The sequence below is a fragment of the Furipterus horrens genome, unplaced genomic scaffold, assembly GCF_987537825.1.
Source record: "Furipterus horrens unplaced genomic scaffold, mFurHor1.1.pri manual_scaffold_10, whole genome shotgun sequence".
Lineage (NCBI taxonomy): Eukaryota > Metazoa > Chordata > Mammalia > Chiroptera > Furipteridae > Furipterus > Furipterus horrens.
In genome coordinates, this window is record NW_028327180.1 from 82,397,961 (window position 1) to 82,420,880 (window position 22,920).

General features: G+C 49.1%; 1 protein-coding gene across 1 annotated transcript in view; it reads left to right on the top strand.

Annotated features, from left to right (window-relative positions):
- PPARGC1B (PPARG coactivator 1 beta) overlaps positions 1-22,920 on the top strand; it is a 94,539-nt gene that overhangs the window by 49,808 nt on the left and 21,811 nt on the right. The window contains exon 2 of the mRNA XM_090288390.1: positions 19,636-19,809. Coding sequence (XP_090144516.1) covers positions 19,636-19,809 — 174 coding nt within the window. The remainder of the gene's footprint in view (positions 1-19,635; positions 19,810-22,920) is intronic.

Consider the following 22,920-nt stretch of genomic DNA (forward strand, 5'->3'; position numbering starts at 1 on the left):
ATGGCATGCAGGTGGAACCTTGGGCCCTATTGTGCCTGGAGGCAGAGGCTGGCATAGCTTGAACCATCTAGCCCCAAAGAACCTTTACAGAGCACGCCATGCAGGTGTAACATGCTTTACAGCTGAACTTCTTACCCTCATGTCCATCAGCCAGCCCCAGGGGTAAGATAGAATTCAGGGGGTCTGGGAACTTGGGTGGAAAACAAATAGTGCATCCTTAAAAGTATTAGTGGTAGCTGTGATTTATTGTGTGTGTGTGTGTGTGTGTGTGTGTGTGTGACTGATGGAACTCATAGATATTTTCATATCACATTACAGTTATTTCAGGTGTCTAGAAATATTTATGCTCATCACTACTTTGAAATTATGGGTGACTATTGCATTTGCTACTAGATGTTATTTATACAATAATAGGGAAGCATGCTATATTACTGTAACACAAATTTACTCTTTTTAATATTTCATGAATGTATTTTGATATTATTGGTTTCCTTTATAAATCCTGTTTTATTTTATGCATTTAAAAACATTCTGAGAAGAAGTTTATGTGCTTCCCAGATTGCCTGGGGGTCTAATGGTTTAAAAAAGGTTAAGGACTCTTCCTTCTTGAAAAGTATGATCTTATTCCCATTTTACAGATAAAGATGCTAAGGCTCAGAGAGGTTGAGTATCCTGGCCAGGGTCACACAGCTATTTGAGTGACTGAGCTCATATTAATGCAGATCTTTCTGATTCCAAATTGATGTAACAGTCCTGTCACTGCCTGCATAGTAGCCCCATCAGTGAAACCTACAACCAATTTAAGCAGAATCTACAGCACAAAAGCCATTCATATTTTATCTGAAAAATGAATACAGCTTTTGCAATTCTAGTCTCTAGCATACATTTGTTTTTTCTAATAGAAGACAGTTTTCCTTATTAGTGAAAATGTTTAATTTTCTATGATGCTGAATCTTGGGAGGGAAATGGGGGTCTGAGAAGAGGCACCATGTCTGTCCTGTACCTTTGAGTGTTTCTCAGCCCACCAGTGTGTTCCCAGTGGGTATGTGATCAGAGACAGTGAAGTGTGATTTAGCTCAGTTGATTCTCATGCTGCCCTCTTGGCAGGAAGCCCACTGAGCAAATGAGAAAACCGAGGCTTTGGGCCATCAGGTGGCTTGCCTATCGTCATGCAGCTTCAGCCAATGGAATTCTAGTTGAGGCTCTTCCCTGGCTGCAGCCTTGGTCTGGTTCCAATGTCACAAACCTAGCTGCGTGATCTCAAGTGCATTACTCACCCTCCCTGGCATTCAGTTTCCCCCATCTGTAAAATGGTCTGGCCGATGTGTCTACCTGCCTTTATTTGCTTGTTACACAGTATAAAAGAGGTGTCTATAAAATGCATGGCACAAAAGAGAGGCTCAGCAAAGGATAGTGATTATCATGGGCCAAACATTACCAAATTCTCAGAGGTCCTCAGGCAGGGGCTAGGTGCTGAGGAGGGCAGGGACCCCCTTGCTGCCTGGGAGATGAGATGGGTCCATCACCAAGTTCCCACGAAGGCCAAGAGCCAAGTCCAACCTGAAGTTCAGCCATATCCCAACGCTTCCTAGGTGAGCAGTCAGGGCTGAGGAGTGGGGGGACAGACTCCCACCTCTCATCCCTGTCTTTTTGGCCCTACCTCAGAGCCCCAGCACCAGAGAGGCAGCTTTATTTCACACGCCTCAATATTTAATAAGCAGGACCATGACAAGATTGGGTGACCTCAGGGCCCAAATGGACTGTCTGCTGGCATAAGTGGTGCTTGAGTCATTTCCCAGGGACTAGTGCTGGGCAGGCTTCCAGGAGCTGAATTTACCCTCTGATTCTCTGCTTTCCTCTTCTCCTCCCCACCCCCCAAGCTCCATTTTAGAGTTTCCAGCTTCCTTGACTTCAGAAGGCCATGGACCAAGATAGAAAGCAAAACAGTTATTCATTCGCCAGGACTGTCCGTGCCCCCACCTCATCAGAGACTCAGGCTTAGTGTGGGGAGACCCCAGAAGCCTGAGACACTGACCCAGGCCCTGCGGCTCCTGCCTGGCTGGGGGCTCCCATCTTAACATACACGTTGAGGACTATGTGCCCAGAGAGTTGCAGGCAGGATGTGGTAGGAATTGAGAGGAAGGACAAGCTGGAACAATTGGGTCACGCTCCATGGGGGAGGTGGCATATGAATTGGGCTCTGCAGGATGGGTTGAAGCATGTGCATGACTAAATAAAAATAAAACCTTCAGAGAGTGCCCTGAATGGTGTCGCTCAGTTGCTTGGAGCATTGTCCCATAACTGAAAGGTTGCAGGTTTGATTCCAGAACAGGGCACATACTTAGGTTGAGAGTTTGATCCTGAGTCTGGGGGTGTGTATAATCCCTGGTCCAGGCACATGTAGGAGGTAACCAATTGATGCTTCTCTCTCACATCGGTATTTTTTTCTCTCTCCCTTCCTCTCTTTCTAAAAGCAATGGGAAAAAATGTCCTTGGGTGGGGATTAAAAAATTTTTTTTCAAAGAGTAAGGAAACATGAAATAAAAAGTAAGTATTGTCTGACTTCTCACTGTCTCCTACCAATTCCAAGCTCTTAATATTTTCCTGTATGGTCTTCTAGCAATAATCTCTGAACATCTAAACTATCCATCTGTCCTTTCATCCATGTATCATTTTTTAAAGAAAGTACAACAGGATCGTATAACGTTAACTTCCCATAGAAATGCACACAGGACAGGTGGCTTTGACCAGTAGCATGATTCTTGCAGGTAGCTGGAAGGGCATGAACCAGATGAGAAAACCCATGGTATGTAAGAGGAACTTTGGCAAGGAATGAGGGAGGCAGTACTACTGGGTGGTTAGGAGCCAAGCCTGACCTTTGAATTCAAAAGGTTTGGGGTTGAATCCCCATCCTTGCTCTTTCCAGCTGTGTAACCCAAGGCAGGTTTCTTCACCTCTCTGAGTTTCAATTTCCACATCTTTCAAATAGAGCTAATAATTTCTTCCTTTCGGACTGTTGGCAATTTTTGGTGAAAGTACTTATTACTGACAGACGCAGTCAGTACATGAGACCAGCCCCCTGTTTTTGCTGCCGTCACTGTCCTACGTCAGATGGGGCCAGGGGCAGCTGAGCCCTGACAGGTAGAGCCAGGTGCATGTTGGGTGTTTCTGACGTGTTATTTGGAGGAAGGAGGGCCAACAGATCGATCTGAAGTTTAAAATAGTCTGGAAGTGCAAGAACAACAATAAATAAATGGGTCCCGGATGCTTTTAAATCTTGGCATTTCCTCATCTCAGCTTAGTCGATCCAGACAGCTTCATCAGCGTTCACTGCTGAGGCTGGCGGCACACGCCTCCCCTGGCCTTGGCCCAGCGCTGCTTTCAAGAAAATCAGATCTAGAAACATTTGGATCTTTGGCGCTGGGCCTGCTGGTCATGGATGTAAGTTGAGGATCAGGCAGCATTGGAGTTTGTCCCACGTGTGTGGAGAGTAAAGGCCTAGGGGATGAAGTGAAGGCAAAGGTGGGACCTCCTAGGACGGGTGGGGGTGAGGTGGTTGCCAGAGAATGGGATTATTCATTCACTCCCCATATTTATTAAGCACTTGCTATACTCCAGGTTCCAGGGCTATAGTGGTGAGTATTGATCAAACGCTCATGCAAATAACTATTTAGTTACGAATTGTGATATGCTCTAGAAGGCTCATAACCTCCAGAAGGCTGTGAGCTGGTGACATAGGACTCCTCATTTGCTCTGCGAGGCTCAAGGAAAGCCTCCCCCAGGATGTACAGTGAAGAATAGATGGGCAATAACTAGGCCACGTGGATCTATGTGTGTGGGGATGATGTTCTAGGCAGCGGGAACAGCACATGCAAAGGCCCTGTGGTGGGTGGGGGCAGATTCTGGCAAGTGCCAGGGGTGGAAAAAAGGTTAGTGGGACCAAAAGTTGGGATGGGGAGGTTGTGCATTAATACTGGGAAATGATAGGTAGATAGGACAGGTAGGCAGGAGTCAGATCACGTAGGACCTACAGGCTTGAGAGAGGATTTTGGTCTTTATCTGGGAGAAATCTGGGGCTGGCTCACCTGCATCTTGGGAAGACAGATGGCTGCGGCTGCTCTGTCCAGTAGCCTGGAGGGGCTGGAGCAGAAGCAGGAGGCTGTGGCTGCCATTAAGGTGCGAGTTGATTGTGATGTGCACTGAGTCAGTCAGAGCTTAATGACTTTACCCTGTGGTTAGGTGATGAGGAAGCTTTAGCAGCCCAGAGAAGCTGCAGCTGTTCCAGCAGTTGCTTTAAGACTCCCGTATAATATCTCACGAATGGCCATTGTCTTTTGAGCACTTGCTTGCACCAGACACTATGCAAAGCCCTTTCTCATTAAATCCTCATTAGAATCCTAAGGTGATGAGTGGGGCTCTTATTATCCCCATTTTACTGAGGCCCAGGGAGGTTAAATCACTCGGCCAAGATCACATGGCTCAGCCCTCCACTGTCAAGCTCCTCTGGGTTGACAGAACCCTGGTTTGGTGTCCCCCTGGTTTGGTGTCTGCCCTGGCCATAGAACTGATTCAGAGCTGGGCTGGGAAGGCATTGTCACGTATGACCTGAAGGGACACAGCCCTATAGCCCTAGCTCACTCCTCCATCCCTCCCAGCCCACTGGCTTCTTCTGGCAGTGCTTGGTAGCCCTAGTTTAGGACATGAGCTGAAATGGCCACATCTCTGGGTTTCACATATTGCCTGCCTCCTGGGGATTCAGATAGTCTCTGCTGCTTGTTTTTATTTTGCTTCTTTATTTCCTCCCCTCTCCTTCTTTCCCTCTGCTCCCACCCTGTCCCCATCTGCTGCTGCCCCATGGGGGTCTTTTCCTTGCCTCCCAGATGAACAGGCAGGGTTTGGAATAGAAGCAGAGGCCTTATTCCTTCTGGCCTTGAAGGAAGGAAAGAAACTGGCAATTCGGGAAGCTGTTACCTGCCAGGCACTGGGCTAAGCCGTGGGCATGCGTGATCTTACATAACCCTCATCAGTCCCGTGAGGTGTACACATCATCTCTACAGATGGGGACACTGGGGCTCGAAGGATTTAGGTGTCAAAACCAAGGTCACATGCTATGATCTGACTTGTGCTTTAAAATTTTTTGCTTTCCAAACTGTGCATACGATTCACCAGGACATCTTAAAATGCAGATTCTGATTCAGGAGTTCAGAGATTCAGCATGAGATTCTGCAGAATTTAACAAGCTCTGGGGAAGCTGATGCTGCTGGTCCGTGGACCACTTTGAGTAGCATCGCAAGGAGCTAGCAGATCCCCCAGACACCCTCCTTCCCCCAACACTGGTGCGCCCACGCGTCACCATGATGCTCCATCCCGCAGTGCTCGCCACCTCCACCATGCTTAGGACGTTGCAGGCTGACTGCATGTCTCCCACACTCCGGGCTGACTGACCGTGGTCTCCGGAGCTGACCAGTGTTGGAATACGGGGGAATGGAGGCTCAGAGAAATAGAGGGACTTGTGCAGAAAAATCAGGCTTCCCGCTGATGCTTCAGTTAGGAGTAAGAGGTCTCGTGGTTCTAGTCTTGCCCCTCTAACTTGCTGTGTGACTTTCGGCAGGTTCCCCTCTCTAAGTTTCAGCTCCCCCATCGGAAAAATGTCTTTACCTCTGCCTCATTGTGAGGATCAGCTGGGAGAATGTCTAATTAACAGCGTGAAGGATTTTTATGAGCCCCAAGACCCCCAGTCTCAGCAGGGTGGGAGAAACCTAGCAGAACAGTAGGTTCAGGTGGCGCTTACGTGTGGGGTTGGCGAGCACCTCACTCCCTGGAAGATCTCGCTGTTCTCTGTTTGAGAGCTCCCCACGTCCTGCCTGCTTCCCACCAGGCTTTGGTGATAACCAAGCACTGTCACATGGCTACCCTTTCACAGCTCAGTGCCCGTAATTCCACCACTAGTGCCTACTACAGAGGACCTGCCCTGGAGGGGGAGCCTGTGGCAATCCCACCCCATGGGACACATCCTTGTTATGTGAAAAAAGTGAGTGAAAATGTGTTATTGTTTGACACAAATTTATTTTACGTGCCCAGTGAGCATGCTTCTCTACACAAGGCAGGTTTACCTGTGGCTGTCAGGAGCCGGTGCCTGGGCCACATGGGACACAAGTGAGTAGGGGTCTGCTGAGCAGGTCTGCTTGGCCTCCTTTCGTTTCTGGCTCTCACTGACCACATGACCAGGGAGGGCCTGCTGGGGCCCAAGAGAATCTGTTTCCCACCAGCTTTATCTGGGAGCTCATGGGCCTGGGATTCTCATCATCAGACCTCTTGGAAAAGGAAAGGCAGGAATTTCCATAAGGGAATAAGTGGACGGGGAAGGAAACCAACATCATCCCCTGGAGGGGGGTGGGGGTTGCGTGAGAGGAAGACCTTGCCGGCAGCACAATAATGTGAAGCAGAGATGCCCAAACTGATCTTGGAAATGGGGGCTCTACTCATCCGACCCACCCCACAACGGTTTAATGAGCACCTACTCTGTACCAGCTAATATTCCGGGTACTGGGAGTCCACAGAGCACAAGCCCGGGCCCCTGCCCTCATGTAGGTCACATTCTGAAGGGGACACAGACAGTCCCTGGGTTCATGCTATGGATAACACACGGCCGTATAATCTGCGGTGACTGGGCTGGAGTAGGTGTTGGGGAAGGTTTTTCTCTCAGGGATCCCAGGTGGGGCCCAAGGCAAGAAGACTCCAATGTCTGCAGTGCGGGGAGGACAGGAGATGGTGGGAGAGGAGGCAGGCCCAGGCTGTGCTAGGCTTTGCAGGCTCAGCAAGGACTTGGGGGTTTTTGTCAAGGGCAGTGAGAAGCCAGGGAAGGCTTTTAAGCAGGAGAGGGAGCAACTAACTATAGTCTCAGCTCTGCCTCAAGCTCCCCGGTGATGGCAGGTGTTTCCCCTGTTCTGGCTCTCTCCTCCATGGTCCACACTAGCAACTTATTACCTGGGCTTCCTGAACCCGTAAAGATTTGCACAGTACTAGCAGAGTTTTGAGAACTTATTCCCTGTCCCTAATTTCAAAGTCTAGTAGATAAACCTGCACAGAGCAAGGACCAGAGCCCTCTAGCCCGACTGCGGTACTAACAGCTGAGGGCAACCTGAGTAGAGGGCTGGAGGGTGTTGCAGCAAAGAATTTGGGAGTTGAGTCTGGATGAACATTTTGCTTAGCGAAGTCATGTTACCTTGCTGAGCCTTAGCTTCTTCACCTGTAAAATGGGTGAATTTTAAATATTCACTTGCTGGGCTCCCATGTGCCACTCAGGCACTCTGAGTGGTAAGTACCACCTACCAAGGGAATGGCTTCCTGAGTCTGAGCATTCAAATTAGCCTTGCAGAGCCCTTGAATTGCCCGTGAAGTAGTGTGTATGAATAATAGGGTATGAGTGTGTGGGCATGGAAAAATATAGAATTCATGTGCAAAATATAATGTCACCATATTTTTAATATATAAGAAAGAAATAGAAATTTGGCTTTTTATGTATTTGTTTTTTGCCGAACTCATAATGTTTAATTCACTCAGGCTAAATAAGTATGATGGGTTGCCACTGTATGGTTTTTAGTTCATAAAAATGGAAAACCTAATTAATCAACTCCCTCATAATCCTTCCCACTTCAAAGCCCAGCACCCTGATGGGTTGCGGGGGCGGAGAGCCTGCAGGGGGTTCCCCTGGGAGCCCAGCGTGGGAACCACAGGGCCAGATGGGCTATGAGGCCCCTCCTGGCTCCCACGCTGTGCAGCCGCCTCAGCAGGGGCAGTTGTGGATTAAACATTGCTGAGTCATCTCTCCCTCAGCAGATTGGGTCGTGTGTTGGCTGACAAGCTGAGGCTGGTGTGTTGGTGGCAGAACCCTGGTCCCAGGCAGGGAATCTTGGGGAGCAGATGGGGTGGGGATCTGACTTCAGCCCCTGTCCAATGGGCTGGGGGAGTCCTCAGCTATGTACTGCCTTTCCACCCATGTGACAGTCCCCTCCCTTCTCAGAACCCCCAGGAGCCAGCCACCTTGGGGCTGCCCTTCCTGGGTGGGAGTGCCACCCCACAGGCTGCAGGTGACCCTGGGCAGCACTGGGCTGAAGATGTGGGCTGGCACCGTGCTGGCCTCTTGAGTGTGACATTTCCTCAAATGCCGTGGACGGGCTGCCTGCCCTTCACTCTCCTGCCAGGATCCCCTTTCTGCCTCTTTCTGGGTTATTTATAACGTGTTAACAGGTTAAAAAAGAAAGGAAGGAAGGAAGGAAGGAAGGAAGAAAGAAAGAAAGAAGGAAGGAAGGAAGGAAGGAAGGAGAGAGAGAGAGAGAGAGAGAGAGAGAGAGAGAGAGAGAGAGAGAGAGAGAGAGAGAGAGAGAGAAAAGAAAAGAAAAGAAAGAAAGAAAGAAAGAAAGGCTTCTCAACTGAGCCCAGCTCCCTCAGTCTCTACTGTTAGCCCAGGGCAAGAGACACACAGACATATAAATAGAAGCCAAGAACAGGGACATGTAGGACCCGGAGAACACCTCCAGGTGGAGTGCGCTGGGTACTTTCCTCCCTCCCTCCCTCCCTCCCTTCTTCCTTCCTTCCCTCCTTCCTTCCTTCCTTTGTCTCTAACAATGTTTTAGATTTATTTTTATTTTATTGTAAAATATACACAGCATAAAACGTAACCACTTGTACCATTTTTAAGTATACAATTCAGTAGCATTAAGTACTTTCAGAGCGTTGATTGAAGTCGCCTCTCTCCATTTCCAGAATTTTTTCATTATCCCAAAGCCAGGTACTTTTTCGTCCCTCTGACACTGGATGAAGGCTGGCATGTGCCAGTCCCCCACCCCCTGCCCCAGGGCATATTCGGATTTTGAGGAAACCCCACAAAAGGAAGGCTCCTGCCAGTTTATGATGGCCACAACTTGACTGGAATGTGGGTGGCCCCCGTTTCAGCTGTGTGGAGCAGTGGTCACATTGCCCAGGGCTAGCTGTGTCCTCTGCAGTCCTTCTGTATCGGGAAAGGCATCAGAACCAGAGGGAGTGGGGTGGTTGCAGGGGGAACCGTGAATTGCTCTTTGCTCTCTTCCTAAGCAAAATCTAATCATTTAGCAAACTTCACTCCTTTCACTGTAAATAGGGCAAGTGTTTTGCAAAACTGAATGCTGCTACTCACCACTCTGTTGGACCGCTGACTTTACCTTTGATAAAGATTTAATAGCACTTTCTTACATAAGGATGGCACTTTAGACTTTTCCCAAACACTTTCCCACCCAAAATACCTCATTGGACCGGGCTGGGACAGTTAATTCCACAGCAACCAGAGGCTTATGAGCCCCATTATAGAGATGTGGAAACTGAGGCATGAAGTGATCTAGGAGGTGATCTAATCTCCTTTTAGTCGTCTGCCCCATATTGTAACTCACTATCTCGTTCCATCCAGGCCTGGGATTAGGGTGAGGCAAAGGAGAACTCTTGGCTCAAGCACAAAATTTACAGAGATGCCAAAACACTCGGTAATCAAGATAAATCGTATTTTAATGCAACATTTAAAAATAACAATGGATGTCAGAATATCCATGCTGAACAAAATACCAAACTAAGAAAAAGGAAAAAAAAAAGGAACAATGAGAGTGCCATGCAGAGGCGTATAGGCAACTAAAGCCAGAGGAGAAATCAGTACTACTGACCCTGTCTTTTCTCAGAATTTTGATACTTGGCTCAGCATGGATTTTTTGCATTAATTTTTATTTATTTATTTATTTTTACAAGATTGCATTAAATATGACCTCTGTTGATTAGTGAGATTTTTGGTGCCCGAAGCAGGTGCCTGCCTCTCTCATTTCCCCGTAATCCTGGCTCTGATTCCACCTTCCAATCCCTGTGCCCTACTGTGGCCGAGGAGGCCCTTCCTGGGTCCCCAGGTCTCAGGTCCTCGTATGCTAAGGCATTTTCAACCAGCCCTGAGTGTCAAGGGAGCAGCTGAGGGTGGCATTTGATCCTGGCAGTCTATTTTTGTGCCTGCCCTTCAGTAACTGATAAAATGTTGCTCCCAGTAGAGCTGATGTGTTGAAATGGTGAGTGTTGATGTCAGGTGGTTTGTGCGATCGCATATCTTCATTCTTGACCTCGCAAAGGGGCCTGGAACCAGGAAAGCAGCTCTCAGTAGTTTTGCTCCTCCAGAGCTGGACAGAGCTCAGAGTGTCGTCTGGTAACAGGCTGCCAGGCAATTTGGCCTCGTCTTGGGGCTGTTACAGAAAAAATGTCCATGTTGCGTTTTCTGACCTTTGTGTGCTGCTCTGTACAAGGCATCGCCACATTTATCTCATTTGGCTTATTGAGGACCTACTGTGTGCTGGGCATCATGCCAGGCACTGGGGAAACAGCAGGGAACAAGACAGACCGCCCCTGCTCACATAGAGCTGTTAGTGAGGGAAGGCAATGATACACAAGTAGATAAATGAAAAATGGGGAGAAGGTCTGGAGAGGGATGGATGGTGGTGATGGTGGCACAACAGTGTGACTGTACCTAATGCCACTGCATCACACACTTAAAATGGTTAAATTGTTTTATGTATATTTTACTATCATTTTAAAAAATACTTGGAAACAGGGAGAGATATCAGAGAATTAGAAGCACTAAGTGAAGGAATTGCAGCAGGGTGGTGGGTCAGAGAGAGACGGGATGGCCACTTTAAGAAGGATACAATGGTCAGCAAGGCCCGTCTGGGAAAGACACTACATCTGGGCCTGGGATGGGATAAGAAGGAACCAGCCATGCAGAGATGCAAGGCAGGGGAGGTGGTGCAGGCCCAGGGAGCTGCCAGCACAGAGGCCCAGGAGTGGAAACTCAAGCTTTACAATAGTCCTTGAGGAACTGGTGTCTGGAGATACCCAGAGGCCTGGTGACTCCCTGTAACTAGCGAGTGAGGAGCCAGGGCAGCTCTGCCTCCACAAAGCGTAACAATGGACACCTACACGGGCTTGGCAGTTGGCAAAGCGCTTTTCCTGCCACTCTCCCCTGTATTCAAGAGGCCCTTGACTTCAAGTGCATAACATTGACTGCAATCACAGACAAACACAATTGTGCGGGTTGCGCTGCCCCTAAAACACCTTGGCTCGCTTGCTTTGTTGCAGAATATATTTCAAGCTTTTATTGTTTCAAAATAAAAAAGGAAACAACACCACCTTTATAGGCCTGGGGCAGCTTGTGACTACTAAAAGACAGCCCCCAACAGGTCCCACTAGAAACTGCGGGGAGGGGCAGGTATAGCTGATAGCACCTTCTGAGACCTCAGTGCCCAGGAGAGGAGTCTGGGCTCTGCACAGACACCTGCCAGGACACTCAGGAGCTGGGCCATCCCCAGTAATCTCACCTGGGCACAGCTACAGAGACTTGACAGATCCCCATTGGATAAAGGGCTGCTTGCAGGCTGCAGGGAGTGGGAGAGCAAGATAACACCCTCCCCAGGAGAATTTCTGTTCTTCCTTTCCCTTGCCTTTTTAAAGGGGGAAGGAGCTAACACAAAAAGTTTTGGTGTTCAGGCCACAGCTGTTGAGGAAGTGGCCTGTCATTTTGGGAAGAGCTTTGGATGGGGACCCTGGAGATCCCAGTTTGTGTCCTTGCCCTGCCAGGAAGGAGCTGGCTCTGTGGATCTTGGGTGACTCCATGTTTGCTCTTTCCATCGGCAAAATTAGGCATCCGTCTCTAGGATGCAGGCTCTTCCAGGGCCCTAGCCCCTGGTTCTGTGGTTTGGCAGTCCACTGTATGAATTTACTTTCTGTGCTGTGGAGATGGGAATCCATATACAATAGTCATCTTATCTGATGAGAGTGGGAACTGTAGCTGGGGGTGGAGGTATGGAGAGGGGAATTCCGAGGGAAATGTCAGTGAAAACACACAATCATGAAGCATAATAATACCTAACATTATCTTTTAATGAAGCCATATGGCGCATCCATTCATTCTGCTAGACGTTTGGTATAGGACTGCTTCTACTGCTGGCACTGAAAATCCAGGTCACCTCCCTGCACCTCCCACACACACTGTGCCAGGCTCTGAGTTCCAGAGAGGGCATTCAGTCAGGGGCATTGGGAATTTAGGCTCCTGTCAAGGAGTCTGGGTGTAAGAATCCTTCCAAATTCTTGCCAGTTTCTCCTCATCTTTTCTTGTCATCTCACTGACATCATTTTACAGAATTAAAAAAAAACAAAAACAAATCAACTTTCTAGAATACTTCCACAGCCTTTAACTTAGTTTCCCTTGAAATCGCCTCTTTTGCACTCATATTTTCTGTGTGTGAACCATTTAATTAAATTTTGTAATTATAGCAACCAACAGGTTTGGGAAGAAATGCAACTGATTCCCAGTGAACAAACATCCCAGCTGGTGGGAGCAGGCGTGTGGATGACCTAGAGCATCTTCTCTGCGGCTCTGGGGCACCTTGGGCGTTTTTACCAGAGACGGAGGGTGTTGGTTAATCTGGCTGGTCGGTTAGGTGAAAGTTGGTCAGGGGAGCTTCTGTTTTACCAAGGGCCTGAGAGGGCCTGGTTAGGATTAGCATTGGCTGCAAGTAACAGAACTCCCCTCCCCCCACAAGCCAAAAAGGTCGATAAACTCCGAGTGGCATCCTTTCTTATCATGCTTAGGTAGATGTCCCAGGGCCGGTTTGGCCTGTCACAGCATCAGGGACCCCGACTTCCTCCATCCTACCGTGCAGAGCTGCCTTCCCCAGGTCTCTAGTAACTAACCAACCGGTTGTCCTCCTTGGTTGGCTGGGTCTGGCCTGGCCCTGTGGCCCAGTTCTGAGCACTGGATGCTGTTTTTGCTCTCTGGGCTGGAGAACCCACTCTTACCAGGCCTGGTGACCTTCTGTGGGGTCGCCTTACCCTAATCCCCAAGCAGGCAGCAGCATGGCTGGGACTTGGGGCCTCGCTGTCAAGGGCTGAGCATCATGAGGTTGTGCCTGGCAGGTGTGGGGCCAGATGCTTCCACATGGACAAGGTCTTGGATGCCAGGTTGGAATGTTTAGCTGTGAGTGTTTCTGTGGGAGATGCTCTCAATGATCTAGTTTATCCCTAAGTTCAAGGTGGTTTTGTTCTTTGAAGCTGGGCTCAGAGCTCCTCCATTTTCTACTTAATTTTTTTGGAGCTAACCTTGTGTTTGAGGATCCCAAGTCTTATTTCAGAGGATGCTGTAAGTATTCCTGTGGGGATGAAGACCAATTACTTTCCCTTGTTCTTCTTGGGTCCTCTTCAGGAGTTTTGAACTAATTTAAAGGACAATGGAAAGATCAGATTTTTTTTTTTTTTACATATAAGAGAGATGAATTAGTCATAACTTTTCCATCGATAGGTGACAGACATTCCAACTGGCATGTAATCTAGAAAGAGAATTTACTCATAAAACTGCGGAGTACAGAGGCTAGCCTGGCTTCAGGTACAGCTGGATCCAAGTGTTTAAATTATTATTTTTTAAATCTGGGGAATGTACCTCTTTCTGCTTTGTGTTTCTGCATTCCCTGTGCTGGCTTCATTCTCAGACAGGCTGTTCCCAGGTAGTGACAAAGGTGACCACCAGCCTCTCCAGAATTAAATTCAACCAGAATTTAATTTGTCCAAATGCTCCACAAATTCCTGGTGTTCACTCCGATCACCTCTGAACCAGTCAAAACCAGTGGTTGTGGTCACTGGGCGAAACGCATTCATTAGCCAGATTGGGTTTACTTGGACCTTTGGTGGGGGGGGGGGGGGGGGCGGGGGGCACGGAGTGGCTTCCCAAAGTAAAATCTGTGGGTTGCCACCATTAGGAAGGGGGATGGGTGGGGGGCCAGCGAAGTCACAGAGGTGGGAGGAGAAGAAACATTTGTATAATGAAGTGGCTTTGCGGGGATTTCATGAATACTTACCTCCCTTCCTGGAAGGCAAGTAGAGGCACTGGGCCATAGGTCTAGACCAGGCCAGTTCTAATTGATTAATAGTGGCTGCTCAGGCTCCATGTTGGGCAGGCTTGAAGCTGAGCAGGAAGTAGAGCCATGATCAGTTAGGAGTATCCATGGCGAGGGGGGCTGGAGAGGGGACCCCAGAGCCAAGTACCTGCAGTGGAGGAGGCTCTAAGCTGGTGGTAGGACAGTGTTTAGGGTGTGCAAGAAGGCATTCAAGAAGTCTGTGAGGCCCAGGCGGGTCCCTGTCCCCCACTACCTTGGGTAGGCCATCAAAGAGCCAGCAGGGTCTGGCCATGAGGGCAAGGGTCATTCCTTCAACGGAAACCACGAGCGACGACGGCATTGTTATCTGGGGCTGGTCGAGGTTGAAGGAACATAGGTTGAGAGAGCCGGTAGGTTTAGGCCTGAGGGGAAAGGTCAGAAGACAAACTCAAGAAGCATCAACCTTTGTAGAGCCCCCGCTTTCCCATCAATCAAATGGCGATGCTGACCATTGACTACTTCCTGTGTCTTGGGAAGGTACCAATGAGACCATGGCTGTGAATGGCCCTTGAATGTCAACCCTAAGTGCTGTATCTGTGACCGTGATACATGGAGTGTCTGACACATGCGAGGCTCTCAACATATGTTACTTTCTCTTTGTCAAAACCCTGTGAGGCAGGATTCTTTTTTCCTTCCCATTTTGTCAGTAGAAACTGTGGTGGCAAAAGGTATGCACTGACCTCGAAGGACTGGTGTTAGCAGCAAAGCCAGGGCCTAGCTCTTTGCCTTCCTTGCCTGGGCCTCTTCCCACTTCCAGACAGTCCTTCTCTCTGCACCTTTGTCTCCCCCTCTGTAAATTATTTGTTCATTAAATACTGAGTTTTACCTAAATATTTCCCCCAAGCATATGTAGATCTCAGAAACTAGATATGTACCAAATTGTATGGAATGCTGGAGCAAGAGGGGTCCATATGGTCTGTCTGTTTGATGTTCTCTTTTCCAGCAGGGCTGGCACCCGAGTGAGGAGGTGACTCACTGAAGGATGCATAGTGAGTAGGGACAGACCCAGAAGCCACGCTCTGTCATTGCAGCCACCCCCACCCGTTCCTGCTTCCTTCCACTCAGTAACTCTGAAAATGTGCTCTGGGCCAGGCACTAAGTAAGGCGATTTGCTGATTGCAGTTAGGAAAGTGGAGCCACCAATTTTTCTTGAAGATGCATTCTTTCTTAAGCAGGGAATCGATTTCCACCAAGATACACAGGCTTCCAATGAAGCCACTTATGTGAGTCTGGATGAAGCACCATTAATTCATTGCCAGGGGCATTTATCTCCATGGCTTGGGGCAGCCATAGCCCTTTTCAGAGTGGGGTGGGGTGTTGCTGGAGAAATGGGTATGAAAGACCTGGCAGCCAGAGCGATCCCATAGAGGGGTGTGAGCAGACCTGGGGGTGGGGGGTGGGCACTGAGGGGCCATCCAGATGAAGCCAGTGCACAGTGCAGTGCATCTAATCCCAGACCTGTCTTGCTCAGCCATGAACTTGCTGTGTGACGTCAGTCTTTCTTAGCCCTCATGTGAAGCTCTGTCTCCCCATCTCTAAATGGGAATAAGTGGTCTTGAATGTTCCTTTTCATATTCAGAAGCAGGATGCGGGATGATAGCAGGATCGTAGGGAGTGAAGAGACTTGTATCTGAATCTCAACTTCACTTTTCTGGGATCCTGGGTGTTGTGGGTTGAATTGTGTCTTCCAAAAAACAAAAACAAAAACACATGTTGGAGTCCTAACCCCGGGACCTCAGAATGTGACCTTATTTAGAGATAGGTTCTCTGCAGAGTTAATCAAGTTGAAATGAGGTCATTTGGTTGGGGCCTAATCCAGTATGACCGGTGTCCTTGTTGAAAGGGGAAATTTGGACAGAGTCAGACGGACAGCGAAAAGACATGTGAAGAGACAGAGGGGGAAGACAGCCATCCACGAGCCACCAAAAGAGGCCTCAGAAGGAGCCAATCCTGGCACCACTTTGATAGCAGACGTCTAGCCTCCAGAACTGTGAGGCTATCCACTTCTGTGGTTGAAGCCACCCAGTCTGTGGTGCTTTGTTACAGGAGCCCTGGCAAACTAGCACAGGTGACTCGATCTCTGAGTTTCCTGATTGTCACATGGGGACAGTGACACCTGCTTTGCAGGACTGTGTTAAGAATCTGATGAGAAGATGCATACATGGCCCTCAGCGTGGTCCTTGGCATACAGTGAGTGCTCAATAATAGCAGTGGCTTGGTCCTGTGCTGTGACCTCCTAGTTCCACGGGTGGGGCCCACGGCAGGTGGCCAGTACAGAACAAGAAGGCCTCAAGTCAGACCTTTCAAAGAGAACTGGGTCATCCATGGCACCCCTTCAAAAGCCTCTCCAAATATGGAGAAGGCCAGAGAAATCAAATCACTATTTATTCAGTGCTTAAAGGTTTTTAGCTAGAGTGGCCTCCGCCCTGACTGACAAGGCCACGGAGCTGAGGTTTCTTTATTTTTATGTCCTGGATACACTTTGAGTGTGTCGAGCTGCTTTGGCTAATCAATAAGTGCAGTCATCATGGCCATTTTATGGGTGTTTATAAAGGAGGTGGCATGGTTTTGATGGGAAGGACACTCACGGGATGACCCTGAGAAAATCCATTATCCTCCTTGGACCTCAGTTTCCATATCTGCAGATGGAATGGAGGAGACCAATCAAGTCAGGAGTTCTCAAGCTGCGTCTCTGAAGGCCTAGATTGTTAAGTACCAATTCCTTGCACATGTATGCATTACGCGCCCACATTTTATGGTTAGCGTAAAAGCTCTGCATAACTTTTATCTGGTTCTTGAAGGCATCTCTGACTCCCAAATTGTCCACAGTAACTTGTCCGGACAGCCTCTCAGGGCTGCTGGTTCCTGACCTGTCTGGGTTTCTGGAATTCTGATTATAAAGTTCTAAGTCTAAAGAAGCAAGCCTGAGTTACTGGGATGAGGGGGACCAGGAACATATAAAAAGAGCTCGCCACAGAGCTTATTGCTGGGGGCTCTGCTGGCCAGGGAGACCCCAGCTGCCCAGTGCCCTTGTGTCTGCTTTGGGTCCTCCCTCCTGTGCCTTGCTCCTCTCCTGGATGCTCTACTGGCCTAATCTATCTGCCTGCTTCTAGGTTGGCCCTCACCCCCATCATAGTTGGAGCAAACCCCAAGTCCCTTATAATCCCTACGTGATCTACCTCCACCTGCCTCTCTGAAGGCATCTGCACCCATTCCCTCCTCCCCGCATGCTCACCGAGCTGCAGCCTCACTGACCTATGATCAGTGCCTCATGCTCTGGGTTTGGGCTGCGCTTGGACCTTTGCCTTTCCTGGGCCTTCTGCCTGGAACGTTCTTTTCACGTCTTCCACCACCTGGCTCCTCCTTCAAGTCTCAACTCAGATGTCAGCTCCTCCGGGAAGCCTTTCCTGACCCCCCTCCTCCCCTCCTTATCCTCCATCAGCACACCTGGTTTATTTCCTTTGTAGCACTAACACGATCTATAATGAAATATTTATGTGTTTTCTTCCCCCGCGAAGATGTCAGCTCGTGAAGGAATGAACTGAGTCTTTTATGTCACTGTGCCTGGTTCATAGCATTTAATAAATGCCAGAACGCACCCACTAGCATGGCTAAAATTAAAATGAGTGACAATGTCAAGTGCTGGTGAGGGTGTAGAGCAGCTGGAACTCTCACACAGTTGATAGGCATGTACAGTGGTCTAACCACTTTGGAGAACAATGTTGTAGTTTTTATAAAGTCATACATACACTTACCATAGGACCCAGCAATTCCACTCCTAGATATTTACCCAAGAGAAATAAAGACACATGTCCACACAAAGATTCACATAAATATTGCAGACTTGTTCATAATAGCCAAAACTAGGAACAAACCAATCGTTCATTTAGAGCTGCATCCCCACAGACCCCTGGGCAAGGAGGAGAAGAAAGTCCCCAAGAGGTGGCTGAGAATCCACGTGAGTGTCCCTGCGGCCACCGCAATTGAGTGGCGCTGACTTGTGGTCAGGGTGTGGGCAGGGCTCAGTATTCATGGTTGTTGAACACATGTGGGTTGGAGAAAGACTGGGCAGGTGGGGGGCACGGGTGGTCCAGAGTGTCCCTAGAGACAGACTGCCTGAGCACCGTGCTCCCTGGCCTGAGAACGGGGGACGGGCCACTTGAGAGAAGTGGGCGCTGGTGCTACCCCGTGCATGCAGGATTCTTGCAAAATGCCAATTAAGACATTTGACCTAAATTTGGATAAAAGCCTTTTCCTGTGTCAAGTTGAGCTAATAATATACATTTATTCATAATTTATGAGGCCTAGTAAGTGGGAACAATTAAGGAAAAGGCCTGGCCAACATCTATTTCTTCTGTGTCACATAAGCCTTTTTTCTGTTCTGTAAGGCAGGCCCGCCCCCTCTGCCTGCCATGAAATGCTGTCGTTTTTGTTATTTTAAAAAACTTCTGTTATTATTACTGAGCCACCGTTTCTTGAGTACTTGCCAAGAGAGGCTATAGCATTGCCTGGTTTCCTCTTAACCGCTTGAGGCAGGTGGGGGGTTTCCCATTTTGCAGTTGAGGCAGTTGAGCTGAGAGGTGAAGGGACTCAGCCTAGCTTTCACAGCCACTGAGCAGGGACTGTGATTCATTCAGGTCCACCAGACCCCAGGCCCAGTGGGATTCTGTTTCCGTGTCAGCCTCCCAACGCAGGCTGTTTCTGAATGGTCAGGGCAGCCCTTGGATTGGTGACTGATAAACTTGGGAGATCAGGATGAGAAAGTGATTGCCTTCTGGTTCGGGAGGTCTGGGGTGAGGTCTGAGAATTGGCATTGTTTCTCACACGGTCCCAGGTGCAGCTGACCCTGCCAGTCCTGGGCCCACACACACTTCAGAAGCGCTGGTCAGTCAGCAACGTTACCAGACTCCGAACCTAGCACTGTTGGGTGGGCTGATGGCCTTCTAGATCTTTTCCTGTGCGTTGCATATGTGTTATGGTGTGTAGAGAAACATGTAGCCTGGGATACTATTTTACCTGCTGATAATATACCGTTTAGTTTTTTTTATTTAACATGTCTTACAGGACATATACATTTGCCTCGGTCTCTTCAACAGCACTAATATTGCATGATACAGCTGATATTAGTTTTATTCACCTACTGTCTAATGATGAGTGGTCTGCCACATTTTAGACTTTACAGCTATTGCTGTAAAATCCCTGGGAACATGGGAGAATGTTCATGCCATAGTCATCACTTGGTAACATTAGCCATTATTATTATTATTGCTGTTTTTGTTGTTTCATTATCAATACAAGGGATTGTTGCCATCCAGAAATCCCCTTTCAGCTGATGGCAGGTATGGAAAAGAGTAGTTCTCTGTTTGCACGTTCTAATAGTTTTCAACAAAACCTTGCTGGTACGTGAGCAGGGCCTTGAGTACAGAGAAGGGGAGAGAGCAGCGGGCAGGATTGTACCGCCAGGCCTGGCGTAGCTCCTGGTAGATTCAACAGTTGCAAGAGAACAGGGCAGAACTTCCCATTTCTGGGTCACTTGGCAAAATTGGGGCTTGGCCAAGGGCGGCTAAAGGTCTCAGCCAGAAGCATCATGACCCACCTGGGTCTAGCTAAGCTCAGCTCTGACCTCCCTCCTTCCTTCATGTCTCCTCAGGGTGGGGGGTCCGGGGAGGAGCAACTCTGCGCTGACTTTCCAGAGCTCGACCTCTCCCAGCTGGATGCCAGCGACTTCGACTCTGCCACCTGCTTCGAGGAGCTGCAGTGGTGCCCCGAGGGCTCCGACCCCGAGCAGAGCCCATACAGCCCTGATGACTCAGAGCTCTTCCAGGTATGTCCTCTATCTCCTGTCCAGCTATGTCCCTCTCTGTCCCTGAAAGCCTGGCTCTGCCCTGCACCACCTTCTTCTGCACCTGATCTTAGGTGGCTCTCATTCCTTGCCAGGCCTCTGGAAAGTGAGGGCTCAGAAGAGCTGCTCAGTCTCAGGTCCCCCAGTCAGAACCCAGCCCCTCTGTGGGTCAGGTGGGTTCCAAGGGCTCCCTTCCCTATAGTATCTCCCTTAGTTCTCATCTCTCTCCTGTGAGGCAGGTGCTATTATTTCCCCATTGTGCAGATGAGGAAACTGAGGCTTGGAGAAGTGAAGCCATGTGCCAAGGCCATTTAAAACCTGTTTGAATCAGATTCAAATCCAGGTTGCCTCCCAAACCAGGGCTTTATATCCACGATGGCGCCATAATGGGAACGCCTCGCATTCACTGAGCAGCTGCTCTGTGGTGGGACTGTCCCTGTTTGTGGATATTAAATCAGTTAATTCTCTTAACAACTCTCAGACATAAGTACAGTTAGAGGGTCTTTAAAAGAGGCACTGCTAAGAACTGCTGTGTGTACAAATGCCTCTGATCCTTTGCGCTCCCACGCCCAGCCTCGGGGGCACATAATGGGCGACGTTTCCTTTAAGAAGCCCTCTAATGTGGAATAATATGAAGTCTGAGGCTTGCTTCAGAATAAAGCAAGCTCTGCGTGCATCTGTTTGTGTGGGTGTGTTGGTGGCCTGGAGAGTAACAGATGAAAGAAGAATGGCAATGCTCTTGAAGCTGGGTGATGGGTACATTCGAATTCATTATTCTTACCTTGAAGTATGCTCCCCCGTGAAGATAGGGGGAAGAAGACCTAGCTCCCTGCACCTGTCTGGCAAGATAGTAGCAACAACAAACAGCAATACACTGTGTCAGATGCCATGCTGGTGTCCCAGATAGTCCTGAGGGTTATGTTGTCGCTTCTAGAAATGTTGATGGGGCTCGCTGTGGGTCAGGCACTGCGTTCATCAGTGGATGGAACAGTCTAGAGGGGAGAGGGACCCTTGATCAGCTAACACATAGTCAGACAACGGTCATTGTGACAGGGGCACAGAAGGAAATAAACCCGGGATGAGAAGGGGTTCTAATGATTAGGTGGTCAGGAAAGGTCTCTTTGGCGAGGAGGTGCTTCAGCTGAAAGGTGGAAAGGAGGAGCCCTATGGAGACCAAAGGGAAGGGACAGAGCTTTCCAGGCAGAGGAAGCAGTAAGTGCAGAGCCTGGAAGCAGGAAAGCTTGCTATGTTGGGGAACAGAAGGGGTGGCGGGTAGAAGCTAAGGGGAAAATGCCAGGAGGTAAAGTCAGAGAGGCAGGCAGGGGTCAGAACATGCAGGGTCTTGTGGGCTATGGGAAGGAGTTTGATTTCCCCCCCCCAAGGCTATTCTAATCTATAAGTAAAGGACTATTAATAACCTACTTTAAAAGTGAGGAACTCGAAGCTCAGAGAGGTTAAGTAACTTGCCCAAAGTCCCACAGCTAGGAAGGGCCAGGGTGAAGACAAATCCAGGAACCCGTACCCCTCATAGCTACACAACCTCTCTGCCAACCCTGTGAGGATCAGCAGGGCTGGGATCTAGGTCTGGCTCCATCTGGTGACTGTCATTCTTTATGTGAACAACAGGAATGGGACCTACACTAGGCTGCTTCCTCCCTCAGAGGGGACCAACTTCCGGAAAATAGTTTTATGTCGTGTAGACTGATGAGTGAGAGGGACTTAGATGCTGCATGGAGACCATCCCCACCTAAACCATACAGATCCCTAACTATTCAGAGACTGGCCAATCCCACTAACAAGGTCCTGCCAGCATCCTACTATGTACATGATGACATGGTCTCAGATACAGGTCAGCCTGGTGTGGCCCCCCAGGCTCCCAGCCCAGCAAGGATTGCGCAGAACTCTCCTGTCCATGGTCTGTGCTCCTGACCTCCTCTTTCAAGACAAGGCCATTATCCTCACAGCACCTCTGTGCCTGGGATTATGTGGTCGGCACCTGATTCCTCCCCTGCCCCGTCGTCAGCGCCCTGAGCATGGGGCTGTGACGACACTGCATTGTTATCGTCCCAGGGCTCTGCACAGAGCCCACCACTTCTCAGGCCTTAATACCTATTTATCAGATGACTACATCCTTCAGTGCCCAGCTCTCATGTTGGCTCCTTCTAAGGCAGTCGGTCAGGTACTTCCTCTCCTGGATTCCATTGTGTGTGTGTGTTTGCATGTGCGTGTGCACGCATGCATGTGTGTGTGCATGTGGCTATATGTGTCCTTTAGACTTTGAGCTTCTTGAAGACAAACAGCATTTTATTCACTGGGCCCTCACCCATTATCAGGACTCAATCATATGTGTTGAGTGAAGGCACCAATTGTAATATTTTCTTTCCTGCCAAGTACCAGATATGACCCATTCCACAACCTTGAGCTGGGACTCAGGGGCCATAGGTTCTGTCCTCCTTCTGCCGCTACCTGGGACAGTTTCCTCATTTGACCAGTGGGACTCAGAGCTGTGCTGCCTTGTGTCAGAGCTGTGTACTAACAGTCAAATGACACTATTGCTATGGAAACAGACCGGGAGAGTGGAGAACAAGCTACTGTGACAGGTTTCACAGCTCCTCGGGGGCAGGGACAGTGCTGTCCATTTCTCTGTGTGCCCCGAGTCCTGGAGTCAGTGCCACGACAGGCACTTCGTAAGGGTTTTTGGAGGAAGCCGGCATTTGGTGGTTCTGTCACGATGTGCTGTGTAGCCTTGGGCAAGTAGCTTCCTTTGGTTGGGCCTCAGTTTCCCCACATGAGGAATGAGGAAGGAACATGGATTCAATCACTGGTTCTTAATCTGTTGAGGGGGAGTCACAAGGTCCTATTAGACTCAGGTGAAATCTATGGACCAGCTCCCAGTAAAAAAAGTGGGGGGACTGATTTCCTGTGTATCCTGGGTCCCAGTTAGGCCCCTGGATCCCAGTTAACCCCTCTGGACAGCAGAGGATTTCCGAATGTCCTTCCAGCCCTAATAGCCTAAATTCTGTTCTGCGACATTCCTTCAAGCCACTCTAGGCCCCAAATGAAGCATTTTCCCTGAGATTTCGTAAAGACTCC